This window comes from Mustelus asterias, chromosome 11 (genome assembly GCF_964213995.1).
Source record: "Mustelus asterias chromosome 11, sMusAst1.hap1.1, whole genome shotgun sequence".
NCBI classification, from domain to species: domain Eukaryota; kingdom Metazoa; phylum Chordata; class Chondrichthyes; order Carcharhiniformes; family Triakidae; genus Mustelus; species Mustelus asterias.
The window spans coordinates 110272427-110291063 of record NC_135811.1 but is presented as its reverse complement, the minus strand read 5'-3'; the positions used below and the strand labels follow the sequence as shown (position 1 = coordinate 110291063).

Here is an 18637-nt window from a genome sequence, read left to right as displayed (position 1 = left end):
GGAAACACAGAGCAGGGCTGTGTAATACACTGGGAAACACAGAGCAGGGCTGTGTAAGACACTGGGAAACACAGAGCAGGGCTGTGTAAGACACTGGGAAACACAGAGCAGGGCTGTGTAAGACACTGGGAAACACAGAGCAGGGCTGTGTAAGACACTGGGAAACACAGAGCAGGGCTGTGTAATACACTGGGAAACACAGAGCAGGGCTGTGTAAGACACTGGGAAACACAGAGCAGGGCTGTGTAAGACACTGGGAAACACAGAGCAGGGCTGTGTAAGACACTGGGAAACACAGAGCAGGGCTGTGTAAGACACTGGGAAACACAGAGCAGGGCTGTGTAATACACTGGGAAACACAGAGCAGGGCTGTGTAAGACACTGGGAAACACAGAGCAGGGCTGTGTAAGACACTGGGAAACACAGAGCAGGGCTGTGTAATGCACTGGGAAACACAGAGCAGGGCTGTGTAAGACACTGGGAAACGTGGAACAGGGCTGCATACTACACTGGGAAACACGGAGAAGTGTTTTTTTTAAATACTTTTCCAATTCAATCAAATCAAATCCAATTCAGAGTCTCAACAAGTTGAGACATTTCCGATCCAGGCTGACAAGACAGAGCGGGTGACTAAGCCACCCTGTCCTGGGCCTGATCTACATGAGCCAAGCTGATTGGAGAAGGGGGAGGTTCCTCCTCCAAGACTTGAGCTCATTTGCATCTTAGCCAAAAGGCCGAGATGCCGCTTTTAAAAATTGCTTCATATGAAACACATGAAGCCTCAGCGTAACCTCATGACCTCAACCAAGTGCAGATCCGATACTACACTTGATCTTAGCCAAAAGGCCGAGAAGCGATTTTAAACAGGGTAACAGAACATATAGAACATAGAACATAGAAAGCCACAGCACAAACAGGCCCTTCGGCCCACAAGTTGCGCCGATCACATCCCCACCTCTAGGCCTATCTATAGCCCTCAATCCCATTAAATCCCATGTACTCATCCAGAAGTCTCTTAAAAGACCCCAACGAGTTTGCCTCCACCACCACCGACGTCAGCCGATTCCACTCACCCACCACCCTCTGAGTGAAAAACTTACCCCTGACATCCCCCCTGTACCTACCCCCCAGCACCTTAAACCTGTGTCCTCTCGTAGCAACCATTTCAGCCCTTGGAAATAGCCTCTGAGAGTCCACCCTATCCAGACCCCTCAACATCTTGTAAACCTCTATCAGGTCACCTCTCATCCTTCGTCTCTCCAGGGAGAAGAGACCAAGCTCCCTCAACCTATCCTCATAAGGCATGCCCCCCAATCCAGGCAACATCCTTGTAAATCTCCTCTGCACCCTTTCAATGGCTTCAACATCTTTCCTGTAATGAGGTGACCAGAACTGCGCGCAGTACTCCAAGTGGGGTCTAACCAGGGTCCTATAAAGCTGCAGCATTATCTCCCGACTCCTAAACTCAATCCCTCGATTAATGAAGGCTAGTACGCCATACGCCTTCTTGACCGCATCCTCCACCTGCGAGGCCGATTTAAGAGTCCTATGGACCCGGACCCCAAGGTCCTTCTGATCCTCTACACTGCTAAGAATGGTACCCTTCAATTTATACTGCTGCTCCATCCCATTGGATCTGCCAAAATGGATCACTACACACTTATCCGGGTTGAAGTCCATCTGCCACTTCTCCGCCCAGTCTTGCATTCTATCTATGTCTCGCTGCAACTTCTGACATCCCTCCAAACTATCCACAACACCACCTACCTTGGTGTCGTCAGCAAACTTACCAACCCATCCCTCCACTTCCTCATCCAGGTCATTTATGAAAATGACAAACAGCAAGGGTCCCAGAACAGATCCCTGGGGCACTCCACTGGTCACTGACCTCCATGCAGAGAAAGACCCCTCCACAGCCACTCTCTGCCTTCTGCAGGCAAGCCAGTTCTGGATCCACAAGGCAACAGCCCCTTGGATCCCATGCCCTCTCACTTTCTCAAGAAGTCTTGCATGGGGGACCTTATCGAACAGAGAATGACTGCGTTAAATCCTCGGTCACATGGAGAAGAAAAAACGGTAATTATTGCTGATCCCAGGTTCCCTTGGGAAGATGAAGCTGGTGCTCTTTACTCGGTATGTTCGCAGGGTGATGGGGTCCCCGTCAGCTGTTAGGTTGGCAGTTCCCAAATTCTGACATATTTATTAAAAACCCAGTGTTCTATATCTTTATTGAAGCTTTTTAACACATTTCACCAATATTCAGAGGGTGGATTTAACCACTCACTTCACAGGCATTCAGGGTTTGTGGAAAAGGCAATAAACAGGAAAAGAGTTTACAGATTAATCATTTCATTCACACCTGCACCGGCTTTGTGGCCATTTTCACTCCCACTTCCCACCAAACACACAGTACCTGGTGTACAGAGTGGGGGCGGCGGGGGGGGGGGGGGGGGGGGGTAAAGGGCATTTTCTCAGCTGATTCAATCTGAGCAAAGAACGAAGCGGCCCCTCTCCCCCCCCCTTTCCCCACCCTCACCCCACCTCCCCTTCCCCCCCCTCCCCAACCACTCAGGTGAACATGGAAACAGATGCTAAAGGCAGCTCTGGGTGTTCAGTGCCATCTGGTGGCAGCAGTGGGAAGTGAAGCAAGTTCAGAGTGATCAGGATTCCAGTCTCCAAACAAAATCCTGTAAAAAGCAATTAGTGTTTCCGATTAAAAACAGGCAAAGGGCAGGGCCAGGAGACTAGCTCTGGGATCAGGAGACGGTGTCACTGAGAATCTGAACAGTTACAGCCCAGAAGGGGGCCATTTGGTTCCTGGTGTCTGTATTCAGCTCTCTGCAAGTTCCTAAGGATAGCGACAGGGTCAAACTCTTCAGCTGTTTCATTGATGACCTTCCTTCTGTCATGATGTCCGATTCTTGGTGGGGATGCTCAATGTCAGAAGTGGAGATGTTCGCTAATGATTGCACAATGTTCAGCACCATTCAGCCCCTCAGATACTGAAGCAGTCCGTGTCCAAATGCAGCAAGACCTGGACAATATAGGGTACTGAAAGAAATTGCGAATTGTGTGGAGGACACGGAAAGTCTGCAGAGAGATTTGGATAGGCTGAGCAAGTGGGCGAGGATCTGGCAGATGGAATATAACGTTAGCAAATGTGAGGTTATCCACTTTGGAAGAAATAATAGTAAATTGGAATATTATTTAAATCGAGAAAAATTATACCGTGCGACTGTGCAGAGGGACCTGGGGGTCCTTGTGCACGAATCGCAAAAACTCAGTCTGCAGGTGCAGCAGGTGATCAAGAAGGCGAATGGAATGTTGGCCTTTATCGCGAGGGGGATAGAATATAAAAGCAGGGAGGTCTTGCTGCAACTGTACAGGGCACTGGTGAGGCCGCAACTGGAGTACTGTGTGCAGTTTTGGTCCCCTTATTTGCGAAAGGATATATTGGCCTTGGAGGGAGTGCAGAGAAGGTTCACCAGGTTGATACCGGAGATGAGGGGTGTGGCTTATGAGGAGAGATTAAACAGATTGGGTCTGTACTCGTTGGAGTTTAGAAGGATGAGGGGTGATCTTATAGAGACATATAAGATAATGAAGGGGCTGGATAGGGTAGAGGTGGAGAGATTCTTTCCACTTAGAAGGGAAACCAGAACTAGAGGGCACAGCCTCAAAATAAGGGGGGGCCGGTTCAGAACAGAGTTGAGGGGGAACTTCTTCTCTCAGAGGGTAGTGAATCTCTGGAATTCTCTGCCCATTGAAGTGGTGGAGGCTTCCTCGTTGAATATGTTTAAATCACGGGTAGATAGTTTTCTGATCGATAAGGGAATTAGGGGTTATGGGGAGCAGGCGGGTAAGTGGAACTGATTCGCTTCAGATCAGCCATGATCTTGTTGAATGGCGGGGCAGGCTCGAAGGGCCAGATGGCCTACTCCTGCTCCTATTTCTTATGTTCTTATAATATCCAGGCTTGGGCTGTCAAATGGCAAATAACATTCGCGCCACACAAAGTGCCAGACAATGACCATCTCCAGCCAGAGAGGATCGAACCATTGCCCCATGACATTCAATCACATTCTGGAGTTCCCATTGAGCAGCAAGTAAACTCAGTCCAGCCACATCGATACAGTGACTGCGAGAGCAGGTCAGAGGCTGGGAATTCGGCAACGAGTAACTCAGCTCCTGACCCCCCCCTCTCCCCCCCCCGCCCCCCCACCTTCCCCAAAGCCTGTCCACCATCTACAACAAGGCACAAGTCAGGGATGTGATCGAATACTCCCCACTTGCCTGGATGGGTGCAGCTCCAACAACACTTGAAGCTTGACACCATCCAGGATAAGACAGCCCACTTGATTGGTGCCTCATCCACCCCGTTTAATATTCATTCCCTCCACCGCTGATGCACAGTGGCAGCCGTGTTCTCCATCTCCCTGGTACAATGCAGAAACCTGGCATGCCTCCTTTGACAGCACCTTCCAAACCTGCAACCTCTACAACCTAGGACAGGGAGGCCACCGTCTTCCCCTCCAACTCACTCACCGTCCTGATTTGGAAATATATTGGCCGTTCCTTCCCTGTTGTGGGTCAAAATCCTGGAACTCCCTCCCTAACAGCACTGTGGGTGTACCTACACCACAATGGGCTGCAGTGTTTCAAGAAGGCAGCTGACCACCACCTTCTCAAGGGCAATTAGGGATGGGTAATAAATGCTGGCCCAGCCAGCGATGCCCACATCCCAAAGTTTTTTTTTTATCAAGTGCAACTCATCAAGTCCCATTCTCTGCCTTTTCCCCACAAATTTCTACTTGAGTTTTGACCGAGGACTAAATGCCAATAGCATGTGTTAACTGGCTACCTCCTTGTCTTAGTGTAAACCAACACATTTAGAATGACAGAAAACGCTGGAAAATCTCAGCAGATCTGACAGTCCAAAGGGTCATCCAGACTCGAAACGTCAGCTCTATTCTCTCCCCACAGATGCTGCCAGACCTGCTGAGATTTTCCAGCATTTTCTGTTTTCGTTTCAGATTCCAACATCCGCAGTAGTTTGTTTTTACTTTTAGAATGAAGTGCAAAGTATACATAGGGTTAAGTGCTGAAATGAGCATCCACTGTGTCAGCATCTCATACATTCACATTGCAGTCACTGGACACAGCAGCTGACCGGTACGCTTATTCAGATTTCACATTGAGGAGGTGCAGGCTGTCATCAATCAGGAAGCTGGCGGAATGGGGGAGAGAGACAGAGACAGAGAGTTAGTATAGTCTCACACTGTCCCACTAAACCTCACTGAAAAAGGTTTTTCATCCGGTTAAAACCCAAAGATTCCAAAATCCACAGACTGGGTCCTTCTCCCCCACACGCACATTCCCACACTGTATCAATCTGCCTGAGGAAACTAGCCAATCGGCAATTAACCACCGCAACTAATAAGGGGACACGATTCGAAAATAGCACAAAGACAAAACCCACAGAGACAGAGCTGCTGGGGTTCCGTGTCAGACTGAGCGTGGGGCGGGGGTTCAGTGTCAGACTGACTGAGTGGGGCGGGGGTTCAGTGTCAGACTGAGTGTGGGGTGGGGGTTCCGTGTCAGACTGAGTGTGGGGCGGGGGTTCCGTGTCAGACTGAGTGGGGCTGGGGTTTGGTGTTAGCAAGGTGCTTCCCAATCACTCCCCAGATAAAGCTCGTGAACTACACTGGTAAGGATTGAACATTTGATTTCTGGGCCTCTGGACGCAGGAGGCTGAAGGGGCCTCTGGGCGCAGGAGGCTGAAGGGAGCCTCTGGATGCAGGAGGCTGAAGGGGCCTCTGGGCGCAGGAGGCTGAAAGGGCCTCTGGACGCAGGAGGCTGAAGGGGCCTCTGGACGTAGAGCTCAGGTGGGTCCTGTTTAAAAATTCTCTTTTCTTTTTCAGCAGTAACCGGCTGGGATTTTCCTGCTCGGAGCAGAGGAGGTTAAGGGGAGGCGGGGGGGTTAATAGAGATGTTCCGAATTATAAATAGCTTTGAAAGAGTAAATAAGAAACTGTTTCCACTGGCAGGAGGTTTGATAACACGGCACGGTGGCACAGTGGGTTAGCACTGTTGTCTCACAGCGCCAGGGACCTGGGTTTGATTCCCAGCTCGGGTCACTGCCTGTGCGGAGTCTGCACGTTCTCCCCGTGTCTGCGTGGGTTTCCTCCAGGTACTCTGGTTTCCTCCCACAGTCCGAAAGACGTGGTCAGGTGAAATTCTCCCTCAAGGTACCCGAACAGGCGCTGGAGTGAGGTGACTCGGGGATTTTCATTGCAGTGTTAATGTAAGCCTACTTGTGACACTAATAAATAAACTTTAAACAAGAGGACAGAGATTTAAGATAATTGGTGAAAGGTCCCGATTGGGAGATGAGGAATTATCTTTACTTCCAAAAAATTGGATAAATATTTGAAAAGGACATTTTGCGGGGCAGTCGGGGTAAGAGGAGGGGCAGTGGGATTCACTGGATAACTCCAGCATAGAACCAGCAGTGGCACAATTGAGTGGATGGTCTCCTGTTGTGCTGCGGAATTTAATGATTATACGAGTGGCGAGCTCACAAGAGTTGATGCTCACTGACCTGTAAAAGAGGAAGGGCACAGGGATGGTGCTGAAGTGCCAGACCGCATGAGCATCGAACACCCACAGCCACGGAGGGAAGTCGAGGAGCTCCAGGAAAGCCAGTCCATGCAGCATTACCACCACCATCATACACTTCCACACGTAGGGGAGGAGGGGTCGGTTCCACAGGCACCAACTGAGCCACCACAGCAGGTTTATCAACCCTGGAACCAGAGTGAGAAGCAGGTTCCCCATTAGAAAGTGAGAAATATCAGCTGGAGTCAGACACAAGACCCCTCGAGATTGCTCTGCCATTCACTAAGATCCCGGCTGGACTTCCATCCCAACTCTACTGTCCCACCCAATTCCCACACCTCCTGATTCACTTTGAGCCCAAACATCCATCAACTTTAATCTTAAATATATCGAGCCACTCAGAGTCCACAGCTTCCTTGGGTAAAGAATCCCAAAAATTAGCAACCCTCTGAAGAAGGAAATTTCACCTCATCTCAGTACAAACTACAACATCACTCTCTCATCCTGCAAACCTTTTCAGCTCATCTTCGGGCGTGGGGAACCCGGACCTGGGGGGACACCCTTCACCGGGACAGCGACATTAGAGAGCGCGGGGTAGACTGTCACTCACCCTTGGGCAGCGGGGAACCCGGACTTGGGGGACGCACACCCTTCACCGGGACAGCGACATTAGAGAGCGCGGGGTAGACTGTCACTCACCCTTGGGCAGCGGGGAACCCGGACCTGGGGGGGACACACCCTTCACCGGGACAGCGACATTAGAGAGCGCGGGGTAGACTGTCACTCACCCTTGGGCAGCGGGGAACCCGGACCTGGGGGACGCACACCCTTCACCGGGACAGCGACATTAGAGAGCGCGGGGTAGACTGTCACTCACCCTTGGGCAGCGGGGAACCCGGACCTGGGGGGGACACACCCTTCACCGGGGCAGCCACTGTTCAGACAGCGCGCTGAGATTGAAATTATTTCAAGATTGACGTCACAGGAAAGTGTAAGCTTTTGGTTGGTGAGAATCTGATATTAGGGACTGTGTTTAAATAGCAGAAGCTAAACGAAACTTAATTTGGAAAAGTATTTACTTTCTGTGTTCAGAATTGTTCTAGTCTAAGGTGTGAATTTTACATTTAAGACATGTCAAAGGAGGACAGAGAGTGGGATGTGCGGCTGGTTATATGTGGGGAGTGTCGGACGCTGCCAGGGTCCTGGATGACCACGTGCTTCTGCGTTAAGAGACAGCAGTACTTCTCTTAGCCTCTCGCTTAAGTTGGAGACGGGAATTTGTCAGGAGATACGTCTCTTTCGCAGAGATCTTGCTCTGTGAGAGTTGCTGCTTTGGAAGCGGCAGAAAGAGACGCATCCCTTTCTGTCTCTGACATTTGGAGATTGGGGGCTGCCAGAGACTCGATACATTTCGCTGTAGTTTTGCTGTTTTGAGAATATATCCTTCTCTCGAAACTGCTGTCTGGATCTCTGTCCAGAAGTGTTAAAAGGCTGAAAGTTCAGCACTGCACGACCAAACTTGTTTTTGTGCTAATTCTGAAGATGGGTATATGTCGATGGGGTATTGCTTTAAATTGGAACAACAGAGATAGCTAGCTGTTAAGAATTATGCTTTGTCATGTTAAGTATTTTAATTGGTAACGGTTATGCTAATTGTTTTTGTTATATTCTGTGTTCTTAAATAAAGTTTTGATAAAAGCTTCCTAGTGGGTCACTTGAATCATACCTTATGCTCACCCTACTGCCAAAATCAAATGTAAAAGTTAGGGTCTAGACAAACTGCAGAAAACATCTTAAGGTTTCTGATCTGGTCCTTGACAATAGGTAAGACTGACAGGTTAAGAGCGTGAATTGACACATGGAAGAGCGATATTGTTACTGTCACAGAAACATGGTTAAAGGAAGGGCAGGACTGGCAACTCGGCATTGCAGGATAGAGGATCTTTCGGTGAGACAGGGGAGGGTATAGAAGGGGAGGTGGTCTTGCACTCTTAATTAAGGAGTCAATTACTGCAATAAGGAGAGATGAAAACTTTGAAGGGTCTTCAAATGAGGCTTTGTGAGGAGAGCTTAGGAATATAAAGCTGGTTAGGTGCATCCGCCCGAACAGGTGCTGGAGTGTGGTGACTAGGGGATTGTCACAGTAACTTCATTGCAGTGTTAATGTAAGCCTACTTGTGACTAATAAATAAACGTTTAACTTTTAAAGGGGGCCGCCGCCGCATTAGTGGGAGTGTATTGCAGGCTCCCAAAAAGTCAGCAGGAAATAGAGGAGCAAATATGTAGACAATTGACTGAGGTGTGTAAAAATACTCATTGGCTAATCTTACTCGAGGATTTCAACTTCCCCAACATAAATTGGGATAGTCAGAGTGTAAAGGATTTCTTTAAATGTATTCGGGGAATTTTTTGTATCAATATATAGAAGGCCCAACAAGGGTTGGAGCAGGGCCGGATCTGGTTCTAGGGAATGAAATGTTCAAAGTGGCAGTGGGGGAGCATTTTAACAATAGCGATCACAACACGGTACAGTTCAAGTTTATTTAGGACAAGGAGAAAGATGGTCTGCAAAAGATGGCTTTGGATTGGGGGAAAAGGCAGATTTTATTAAAATAAGGCAGGATCTGGCCCGGATGAATTGCACCCCAGGCTGCTGTGGGAGGCGGGGCAGGAAATTGCAGAGGCTCTGACACAAATTTTTAATTCCTCTCTGGCCACGGGGTAAGTGCCAGGGGACTGGAGGGTGGGTATTGTGGTTCCACTTTTCAAGAAAGGTAGTAGAAATGAACCAGGGAATTACAGATTGGCGAGTTTCACATCAGTGGTAGGGAAACTATTGGAGAAAATTCTGAAGGAGAGAATTAATCTCCACTTGGAAAGGTTTGGGTTAATTAAGGACTGTCAGCATGGCTTTGTCACAGGGAGGTCATACCTAACAAATTCGATAGAATTTTTTGAAAACCTGATCAAGTATGTGGATGAGGGAACTTCAGTTGATGTAGTTGATATGGATTTTAGCAAAGCCTTTGACACTATCTCCATCAAACACTCCCAGGACAGGTACAGCACGGGGTTAGATACCAAGTAAAGCTCCCTCTACACTGTCCCCATCAAACACTCCCAGGACAGGTACAGCACGGGTTAGATACAGAGGGTTAGATACAGAGTAAAGCTCCCTCTATACTGTCCCCATCAAACACTCCCAGGACAGGTACAGGACGGGTTAGATACAGAGGGTTAGATGCAGAGTAAAGCTCCCTCTACACTGTCCCCCATCAAACACTCCCAGGACGGGTACAGTATGGGGTTAGATACAGAGTAAAGTTCCCTCTACACTGTCCCCCATCAAACACTCCCAGGACAGGTACAGCACGGGGTTAGACACAGAGTAAAGCTCCTTCTACACTGTACCCCATCAAACACTCCCAGGACAGGTACAGCATGGGGTTAGATACCAAGTAAAGCTCCCTCTACACTGTCCCCATCAAACACTCCCAGGACAGGTACAGGACGGATTAGATACAGAGGGTTAGATACAGAGTAAAGCTCCCTCTACACTGTCCCCCATCAAACACTCCCAGGACGGGTACAGCATGTGGTTAGATCAGAGTAAAGCTCCCTCTACACTGTCCCCCATCAAACACTCCCAGGACGGGTACAGCATGTGGTTAGATCAGAGTAAAGCTCCCGCTACACGGTCCCCCATCAAACACTCCCAGGACAGGTACAGCACGGGGTTAGATACAGAGTAAAGCTCCCTCTACACTGTCCCCATCAATCACTCCCAGGACAGGTACAGCACGGGGTTAGATACAGAGTAAAGTTCCCTCTACACTGTCCCCATCAAACACTCCCAGGAGAGGTACAGCACGGGGTTAGATACAGAGTAAAGTTCCCTCTACACTGTTCCCCATCAAACACTCCCAGGAGAGGTACAGCACGGGGTTAGATACAGAGTAAAGTTCCCTCTACACTGTCCCCATCAAACACTCCCAGGAGAGGTACAGCACGGGGTTAGATACAGAGTAAAGTTCCCTGTACTCAGACAGTCTTGGCTGGATTTAATCCCAGGGATACAGAAGCCTTCCTACTTTAAATACATTCTTACTAAAATAAGGAACAAGTTAGACTCCAGTCGGAGCCTCTCTTACCTATTAAAATGTTGGCAGTCATGTTGTATCCATAGTCAAAACGCACGTAGGTGAGGTACCAGACGTGACCCGCGAACAATATGATGAGAAGTGCCCCAAAAAGACTGGATGTCCAGGGGCGAGTCAAACCCAAGGTCCTAGAGAAGGAACAGTGCCAGAGGTCGAGAGGTAGCATTCAGCAGATACTGTGCGTCAGGCACATCCTATAGAGAGATCCAAGTAGCGTCGGACTCCTGCTACTGCACTGGCGTTAACTACTAAACTCTTATAAAATGCTTCTCAATATTGAAGGACTTGATAAAGAGGGAGTTGGAGCAGGCACTGAAAGCCAGAAAGAACACCCCGTCTCTCGCAGCACAAAGCACGCACCTTCTCAACCCCACACATTGCAAACATTCCAAACCCATTCCTTCAAATTGTCTTCAATTTCCCGAATCCATCCTCCTCCTCCCCCACAACCCCATTCCATCTCTGGCCGTTGCCCCTGTAGCTCAGAGTTTGACTGAGGGCAGGGAACAAACAAAGACCCAGATTTCAGGCCTTTTATCCCGGGCCACTTAACAGCTGATCAGCCAGAAGGGACGCAGGAGATTTCGGAAACACAGAGGCAGGGATCGTGGGGAAAGAAGGGGTTGCTGAATGGAAGGGGTTGGGCTGCCCATGGTTTTCCTTGGGAAGGTTTTGGAAGAGGGGCACTAACCTTGGTGAGGTCCTTTGCTTTTGCAATGGCTGTGCCCAGGCTAATTGGGGCTTGCACCGACTGTGGGATCATGATTTACACCAATGATAAGGTTCTCACCTCCTGAAGGCCAGAACTGCATCCCCTGCACTGCAGTGAGGCAGCCGGAACAGACAGCCAATCTCAGAAACCCATTATAAACAACCCCATTCTCCCTCTGACACCTTCCTCCTGACAGGAGGGGTGGTGTAACATCACTCCCCCACCGCTAAAAACAAACACTAAAGACTTGTATTTTTTTTATACTGCTTTCCACAATTACCCAACTTCCCAAAGGGCTTTACAGCTAATGGAATAATTCTGAAGTGTAGTGAACTGTTGCAATGTAGAAAACACGGCAGCCAATTTACACACAGCTCCTACAAACAACAATGTGAGAATGGCCAGATAACATATTGCTGATTGAGGGGTAAATATTGACCAGGGAGTGCTCCTCTGTTTCTAGTGCCATGGGATCTTTATGTCTACCCAAGAGAGCTGATGGGACCTTTAATTAACATTGTACAATGCAGCACTCCCTTAGGCTCAGATTGTTTAGCTCAGGTGCTGGAACGGAGCTCGAGTCGCAGCTATCTGAAATTGGCTAGGGCCTGAGGCTTGAGGGGGTTTCATAGACACCATGTCTTTAATAAAACTGCAGGGTGCCATTTAATGATGTGGGAAATCTACAGTCAGAAACTCAGCCTATCAGACTGAAACCAGCTGCTGTGATGGTGGCCTCTTTTAAGGATGAGTTGACGAACTATTTTTCAAATTGGCATCGAGCCAGCCAGGAGTCGAACCTGGAATCTGTGATGGTGGTTATAGGGTGGAGTCATCGAACAGTGCTATAACACACGGAATCCCAACAGGAAAGACTCACCGGACACAGCACAGGTAGATGGAGTACAGCACCACTGATGAAGCACAGAAGTAATCCATCTTCTGCAAAATTAAGATTACAATAAAACCAATACTGCTTATCATGTCTCAAGCCACGAGTGTTCGGTTATAACAGAGGCTGCAGCCCCTCAAATCTGACTACTTGCCTCAGTTAGCGGAGTGTCACGTGTGTGGAAGACTGTGGACCAAAGCCAGGCATTAAGGGTGACCTACCGGAAGAGAAGTGTGGACAATCATTTTGAATATCATTCACATTAAAGACCCTAGAGGTCGATTTAGGGACTTTTAACACTGCACATGTTTAACATGTTCAATCTAATTTAACAGCACAATGATGAGGGAACAGGGCAGAGGAAACTGGAACACAGCACACAGTCACAACCATTCAGTCGTGCATCAGCAGAAGTCAATCCCACCATGGGAGAAGGGCATTAACACTAATTCTTGGAGTAGGGGGAGCTCAGCACAAGCCTCTGCTGGAATCATGCAGGATGGGAGGTCTCTTCGCCCATCATGCCTGTTCAAGCACTTGGAAAGAGCTCTTCCCCACGGTTCTGACATTTTCCACTTCAAATCTAGTTCCCTTTTGAAAATTACTATTGAATCTGCTTCCACCAACCTTTCAGACGGCACATTCCAGATCACAACTTGCTGTGTAGAAAAATTTTTTGCCTCATCTCCCACCTGGTTCTTAACTCTTTAAATCGGAGTCTCTCTGGTTCCAGATTCTCTCTCCCCTGGAAACAATTTCTCCTTATTCATTCTATCAAAACACTGATTTTGAACACCTCACTAAATCTCCTCTGAGCCTTCTCGACTGGAAGGAGAACAATTGCCATTTCTCCGGTCTCTCCTCATAACTGAAGCCCCTGGGTACTACAGCAAATCTTCGCCATGGTCTGTCTGAGGCTTCGACATCCTTCCTCAAGAGCCGTGCTCAGAATTGGACACAATCCCCTATCTGGGGCTGCGCCCTGTGGTTTATAAAGATTTAGTATAACTTCCTTCATTTTCATCTAAAGACTTCCACTGAAAAGATACAATAAGAAACTCTTCAGCCACGTCATGAAGTCACCCAATAAAGGAGTGCTGCATAGCTGCACATCCACCGCCCTTTGCACACAGTCTGACAGGGACAGAAATGTAGCCCAGGACCAGGGAAGAGAGAAACCAGCCTGGGTTCCAACTCCCGATTCCTCTGGGGACAAAGGGTGAGAACAGGAGCAGGTTCAATGTGATGTCTCACACTTCCCCTCCACATATCCCCAGCAGGCCGTGCCAAGAGCCTGATAACATTCTGCTTGTGAGTTTAACCCTGATAAATGTGAGGTGATTCATTTTGGTAGGACTAATTTAAATGTGGATTACAGGGTCAAAGGTAGGGTTCTGAAGACTGTGGAGGAACAGAGAGATCTTGGGGTCCATATCCACAGATCTCTGAAGGTTGCCACTCAAGTGGATAGAGCTGTGAAGAAGGCCTATAGTGTGTTAGCTTTTATTAACAGGGGGTTGGAGTTTAAGAGCCGTGGGGTTATGCTGCAACTGTACAGGACCTTGGTGAGACCACATTTGGAATATTGTGTGCAGTTCTGGTCACCTCACTATAAGAAGGATGTGGAAGCGCTGGAAAGAGTGCAGAGGAGATTTACCAGGGTGCTGCCTGGTTTGGAGGGTAGGTCTTATGAGGAAAGGTTGAGGGAGTTAGGGCTGTTCTCTCTGGAGCGGAGGAGGCTGAGGGGAGGCTTATTAGAGCTTTATAAAATGATGAAGGGGATAGATAGAGTGAACGTTCAAAGACTATTTCCTCGGGTGGATGGAGCTATTACAAGGGGCATAACTATAGGGTTCGTGGTGGGAGATACAGGAAGGATATCAGAGGTAGGTTCTTTACGCAGAGAGTGGTTGGGGTGTGGAATGGACTGCCTGCAGTGATAGTGGAGTCAGACACTTTAGGAACATTTAAGCGGTTATTGGATAGGCACATGGAGCACACCAGGATGATAGGGAGTGGGATAGCTTGATCTTGGTTTCAGATAAAGCTCGGCACAACATCGTGGGCCGAAGGGCCTGTTCTGTGCTGTACTGTTCTATGTTCTATGATGCATCACCATTTCCAGGGATTCACCATACAAACAAGTGTAAATCGCAATGTGGAAAGGTGCAGAACAGGAGGTCCAGCTCACCTGCTGGTGCTGGGAGTTCTGTACAGTCAAAGAGATGAACATTGTGAGTATCAGCCTGTGTTTACTTTTCTATAGCATCTCTGTCAAACAGGCCCAAATACACAATGTTTTACAATTGCAGAATAGCAGAAGTATTGATGTTACCATGGCAAAGGAGATGCAAGAATGGTACATCGGAGACTCAAAAGGCACTGCTGCCCGGTACCTGCTCAACATAACATAGCTGGCCAGACCATTCAGTATAGAGGCAACAGCGGAAGCAGGCTCCTGGAAGAAGAGGAATCGGTAGAAGGGCCACTGGAAAAAAGAAATAGAGCGTTATCTATGAAAGTAGAGAAATAACCTGGCATCCTAACCCTTCCATTACTGTCATCTACCTGTGGTCAGGGAGAAGACACCAACTCGGCATGGACAAGTTGTTTCCATGCTGTAAACCTCTATGACTCTATGGCATAATGGCGTCTGCATGATCAGTGATGTCATGGCAGAGAGGCCAGGGCCTTGCATTGAGGCGCTGGCAGGGTCTCACAGGGGACCGAGGATAGGGCCTAACAGTGATGGAGTGAGCTGGGAGTGGTCATGGTGAGGGAGCCGGGAGGGGGTGTGCCAGCGAGTAGGCTGGGAGGGCTGGCGGAGTGGGGGCTGGGTCACCATGAGAGTGGGTCACGGTGTGGGCCGGCAGGGGAAAACGTGGTGATGGGCCGGGAGACAGGGGTCAAGTCCAGGGGCTCAGACGGCGGGCCAGCTGCCCACAGGAAACAGATTGCAAATGTTCCATTAGCATAGCTAGTTATCAATATGCAACTCAGAGCATCGCACAATTACCTTGCCATGAAACTGAGGCACTTTATGTCCTTCTTTAAGGTACAGTCCAACTGTCGCCCACATACAGTTATACCTACAGTCATCAGCACAGGACCAGCCTGGCAAAGGAAAACAAAAATAGCCATCAGCAGCAGCTCAGCATAAACTCATCACTCAGAGGCAACCCAGCATTCACACAGTGGCAGTTACTGAGAGGGGCAATGCCAGGGATGGAGCCTCAAACATCAGGCAGGGAACAGGTAAATCATTAGGAATGCTCATGCTCACCTTCTGGGTTGTGATGCAGGCTGACATGAGGGACAGGTGGAACTATATCCCAGTGAGAGTCAGTGTGTGTGGAACTGTACCCCAGTGAGAGTCAGTGTGTGTGGAACTGTAACCCAGTGAGAGTCAGTGTATGTGGAACTGTACCCCAGTGAGAGTCAGTGTGTGTGGAACTGTATCCCAGTGAGAGTCAGTGTGTGTGGAACTATATCCCAGTGAGAGTCAGTGTGTATGGAACTGTATCCCAGTGAGAGTCAGTGTGTGCGGAACTGTATCCCAGTGAGAGTCACTTTGTGTGGAACTGTATCCCAGTGAGAATCAGTGTGTGGGGGGACAGGAAGCAATTTGCAATACCCATCTATGCGGATAGAACTGTATCCTGGCGATAGTGTGTGAATTTGAATTCCAGAAGGATGGGGGTTTGGGGATGGGGTGGAGGGTGGGGATTTTGAAGTTTATTTATTAGTGTCACAAGTAGGATTACATTAACACTGCAGTGAGGTTGCTGTGAAAATCCCCTAGTCGCCACACTCCGGTGCCTGTTCAGGTAAACAGAGGGAGAATTTAGCACAGCCAATGCACCCAAATCAGCACATCTTTCAGACAGTGGGAGGAAACCGGAGCACCCGGAGGAAACCCACGCAGACACGGGGTGAACATGCAAACTCCGTACAGACAGTGACCCAAGCCGGGAATCAAACCCCAGTCCTCTGGGGGGGCCGGGGGCAGAGGCGGGAAGGGGGGCGGGGCAGGGCAGGGGGGCAGGGCAGGGGGGCCGGGCAGGGTGTCCTGGTGGGCGGGCGGGGGGGTCCAGGCGGGCGGGCGGGGGGGTCCAGGCGGGCAGGCGGGGGGGGTCCAGGCGGGCGGGCGGGCGGGGGGGGTCCAGGCGGGCGGGCGGGGGGGTCCAGGCGGGCGGGCGGGGGGGGTCCAGGCGGGCGGGCGGGGGGGTCCAGGCGGGCGGGCGGGGGGGGTCCAGGCGGGCGGGCGGGGGGGGTCCAGGCGGGCGGGCGGGGGGGGTCCAGGCGGGCGGGCGGGGGGGGTGCGGGCGGGCGGGGGGGTCCAGGCGGGCGGGCGGGGGGGTCCAGGCGGGCGGGCGGGGGGGGTCCAGGCGGGCGGGCGGGGGGGTCCAGGCGGGCGGGCGGGGGGTCCAGGCGGGCGGGCGGGGGGGTCCAGGCGGGCGGGCGGGGGGGGGTCCCAGGCGGGCGGGGGGGTCCAGGCGGGCGGGCGGGGGGGGGGGTCCAGGCGGGCGGGCGTCCAGGTGGGCGGGCGGGGGGGGTCCAGGTGGGCGGGCGGGGGTCCAGGTGGGCGGGCGGGGGGTCCAGGTTGGCCGGGCGGGGGGGGGGGGGGTCCAGGTGGGCGGGCGGGGGGGGGGGGGGGTCCGTGGGCGGGCGGGGAGGGGGGTCCAGGTGGGCGGGCGGGGGGGGGGGGGGGGTCCAGGTGGGCGGGGGGGTTCCAGGTGGGCGGGCGGGGGGGTCCAGGCGGGCGGGCGGGCGGGGGGGGGTCCAGGCGGGCGGGCGTCCAGGTGGGTGGGCGGGCGGGGGGGGGGGGGGGGGTCCAGGTGGGCGGGCGGGGGGGGGGGGGGGGGGTCCAGGTGGGCGGGCGGGGGGGGGGGGGGGGGTCCAGGTGGGCGGGCGGGGGGGGGGGGGGGGGGGGGTCCAGGTGGGCGGGCGGGGGGGGGTCCAGGTGGGGGGTCCAGGTGGGCGGGCGGGAGGGGGGGGGGGGTCCAGGTGGGCGGGCGGGGGGGTCCAGGCGGGCGGGCGGGGGGGGGGGGGGTCCAGGCGGGCGGGGGGGGTCCAGGCGGGCGGGCGTCCAGGTGGGCGGGCGGGGGGGGGGGTCCAGGTGGGCGGGCGGGCGGGTCCAGGTGGGCGGGCGGGGGGGGGGGTCCAGGTGGGCGGGCGGGGGGGGGGGGTCCAGGTGGGCGGGCGGGGGGGGGGGGTCCAGGTGGGCGGGCGGGGGGGGGGGGGTCCAGGTGGGCGGGCGGGGGGTGTTCCAGGTGGGGCGGGCGGGGGGGTCCAGCTGGGCGAGCGGGGGGGGGGGGGGGTCCAGCTGGGCGGGCGGGGGGGGGGTCCAGCTGGGCGGGCGGGGGGGGGGGGGGGTCCAGCTGGGCGGGCGGGGGGGGGGGTCCAGCTGGGCGGGCGGGGGGGCGGGGTCCAGCTGGGCGGGCGGGGTCCAGCTGGGCGGGCGGGGGGAGGGGGGTCCAGGTGGGCGGGGGGGGGGGGGGGGGGGGGTCCAGGTGGGTGGGCGGGGGGGGGGGTCCAGGTGGGTGGGCGGGGGGGTCCAGGTGGGTGGGCGGGGGGGGGGTCCAGGTGGGCGGGCGGGCGGGGGGTCCAGGTGGGCGGGGGGGGGTCCATGTGGGCGGGCGGGGGGGGGGGGGTCCAGGTGGGCGGGCGGGGGGGGTCCAGGTGGGCGGGCGGGTCAGGTGGGGGGGGGTCCAGGTGGGCGGGCGGGGGGGTCCAGGTGGGCGGGCGGGGGGGGCCCAGGTGGGCGGGCGGGGGGGGGTCCAGGTGGGCGGGCGGGGGGGGTCCAGGTGGGCGGGCGGGGGGGGTCCAGGTGGGCGGGCGGGGGGTCCAGGTGGGCGGGCGGGGGGGGTCCAGGTGGGCGGGCGGGGGGGGTCCAGGTGGGCGGGCGGGGGGGGTCCAGGTGGGCGGGCGGGGGGGGTCCAGGTGGGCGGGGGGGGGGTCCAGGTGGGCGGGCCGGGGGGGTCCAGGTGGGCGGGCGGGGGGGTCCAGGTGGGCGGGCGGGGGGGGTCCAGGTGGGCGGGCGGGGGGGGTCCAGGTGTGCGGGCGGGGGGGGTCCAGGTGTGCGGGCGGGGGGGTCCAGGTGGGCGGGCGGGGGGGGGTACAGGTGGGCGGGCGGGGGGGATACAGGTGGGCGGGCGGGGGGGGGTACAGGTGGGCGGCGGGGGGGGTCCAGGTGGGCGGGCGGGGGGGGTCCAGGTGGGCGGGCGGGGGGGTCCAGGTGGGCGGGCGGGGGGG

General features: G+C 53.5%; 2 protein-coding genes and 1 pseudogene across 4 annotated transcripts in view; 1 reads left to right on the top strand and 2 right to left on the bottom strand.

Annotated features, from left to right (window-relative positions):
- Positions 1 to 653: 653 nt before the first annotated feature.
- Positions 654 to 858, bottom strand: LOC144501062 (U2 spliceosomal RNA; annotated as a pseudogene).
- Positions 859 to 4757: 3899 nt separating this feature from the next.
- On the bottom strand, positions 4758 to 15518 carry pgap3 (post-GPI attachment to proteins phospholipase 3). Of its 3 annotated transcripts, none has more exons than XM_078224272.1 (7): positions 15399 to 15518; positions 14718 to 14870; positions 12537 to 12599; positions 12371 to 12432; positions 10770 to 10906; positions 6602 to 6806; positions 4758 to 5227 (listed from the first exon to the last, which is right to left on the bottom strand). In XM_078224272.1, exons 1-7 carry the CDS (start codon positions 15459 to 15461, stop codon positions 5179 to 5181), a joined length of 732 nt encoding a protein of 243 aa, XP_078080398.1. In that variant the 5' UTR covers positions 15462 to 15518; the 3' UTR covers positions 4758 to 5178. The 3 variants fall into 3 exon arrangements, with proteins under 3 accessions (XP_078080398.1, XP_078080400.1, XP_078080399.1); XM_078224274.1 differs by having other exon boundaries at positions 5039 to 5227; positions 14574 to 14870; positions 15399 to 15499; XM_078224273.1 differs by lacking the exon at positions 14718 to 14870 and having other exon boundaries at positions 5039 to 5227; positions 15399 to 15514.
- Positions 15519 to 15607: 89 nt separating this feature from the next.
- The window catches only part of LOC144500291 (receptor tyrosine-protein kinase erbB-2-like), an 8089-nt gene continuing 5059 nt past the window's right edge, over positions 15608 to 18637 (top strand). The window contains exon 1 of the mRNA XM_078222965.1: positions 15608 to 15637. Coding sequence (XP_078079091.1) covers positions 15608 to 15637 — 30 coding nt within the window. The remainder of the gene's footprint in view (positions 15638 to 18637) is intronic.